This window comes from Ornithodoros turicata, chromosome 1 (genome assembly GCF_037126465.1).
Source record: "Ornithodoros turicata isolate Travis chromosome 1, ASM3712646v1, whole genome shotgun sequence".
Taxonomy (NCBI): domain Eukaryota; kingdom Metazoa; phylum Arthropoda; class Arachnida; order Ixodida; family Argasidae; genus Ornithodoros; species Ornithodoros turicata.
Genome location: NC_088201.1, coordinates 180,369,370 through 180,370,180, shown reverse-complemented (window position 1 = coordinate 180,370,180; position 811 = coordinate 180,369,370). Strand labels below are relative to the sequence as shown.

General features: G+C 57.7%; 1 protein-coding gene across 1 annotated transcript; it reads right to left on the bottom strand.

Moving 5' to 3' along the window:
• Positions 1–271: 271 nt before the first annotated feature.
• LOC135391199 (uncharacterized) lies at positions 272–811 on the bottom strand. Its single transcript, XM_064621355.1, has one exon. The coding sequence runs from the start codon at positions 809–811 to the stop codon at positions 272–274; it is 540 nt and encodes a 179-aa protein (XP_064477425.1).

Sequence of the window (811 nt, the reverse complement as noted above, 5' to 3'; positions counted from 1 at the left end):
ACTACAGCCTCTTCGTTTGATTCGAACCTGGGTACCTACCGGGACTCGAACCCGGGAGGTACCCGGGTTCGAATCCCGGTGCCGGCTGTGGTGTCGGGTTTTTCCTTGGTTTTCCTCAGACGCTTTCAGATGTAGCGCGATCCAAGGAGGGACAACCGGAAGCCTCGGAAGGTCAACCAAAAAGAGATTTATTCGCAGCGCACGGGGACCGTGCTAAGCTCGGTGCGCGGCGATGACAATGATGCTACATAGCCCCCCTGCTGGAGGAGACTTATAGTCTCCAAGTGACTGTCTTGGGTGATGGGCTGGACGGGGGATCAGAAAGTGGAGAGAAGCTTGCCAAGGCTTCAGTAGAGACGTCCGGATTGAAAACATGGGCCGGCTTTAGTCTGTCGTTAGAGACATTCTCCTCTCTGCCGTTGACCTTGATGGTCGAGGTCTTGGGGGTTCTCGAGAGAACGGGATGAGGCCCAGTGTACGGCGGTTGCAGAGACCTGCGTACGGCGTCGGTCCGCAGAAACACGTGGGAGGACTTCATGAGATCGGGGCGGAGGTAGGGAGACTGGCTGTGCCGTTCGCGAGGCTGGGAAGGTCGAAGGCAGCGGAAGGCCTGCTGCAGCTTAACGAGGTAGGATGCCGAGTCACCTGGGGAAAGCGTGGTCTGGGAAGCGTAGAACTCCGACGGCAAGCGAAGCGTGGTGCCATAGACTAATTCGGCAAGGGAACAATTGAGTTCGGCATGCAGGGCCGTGCGGATGCCTAGCGCGACCGGAAGAGAAGAAACCCATTCGGCTGTGTTTCCAACGCACAT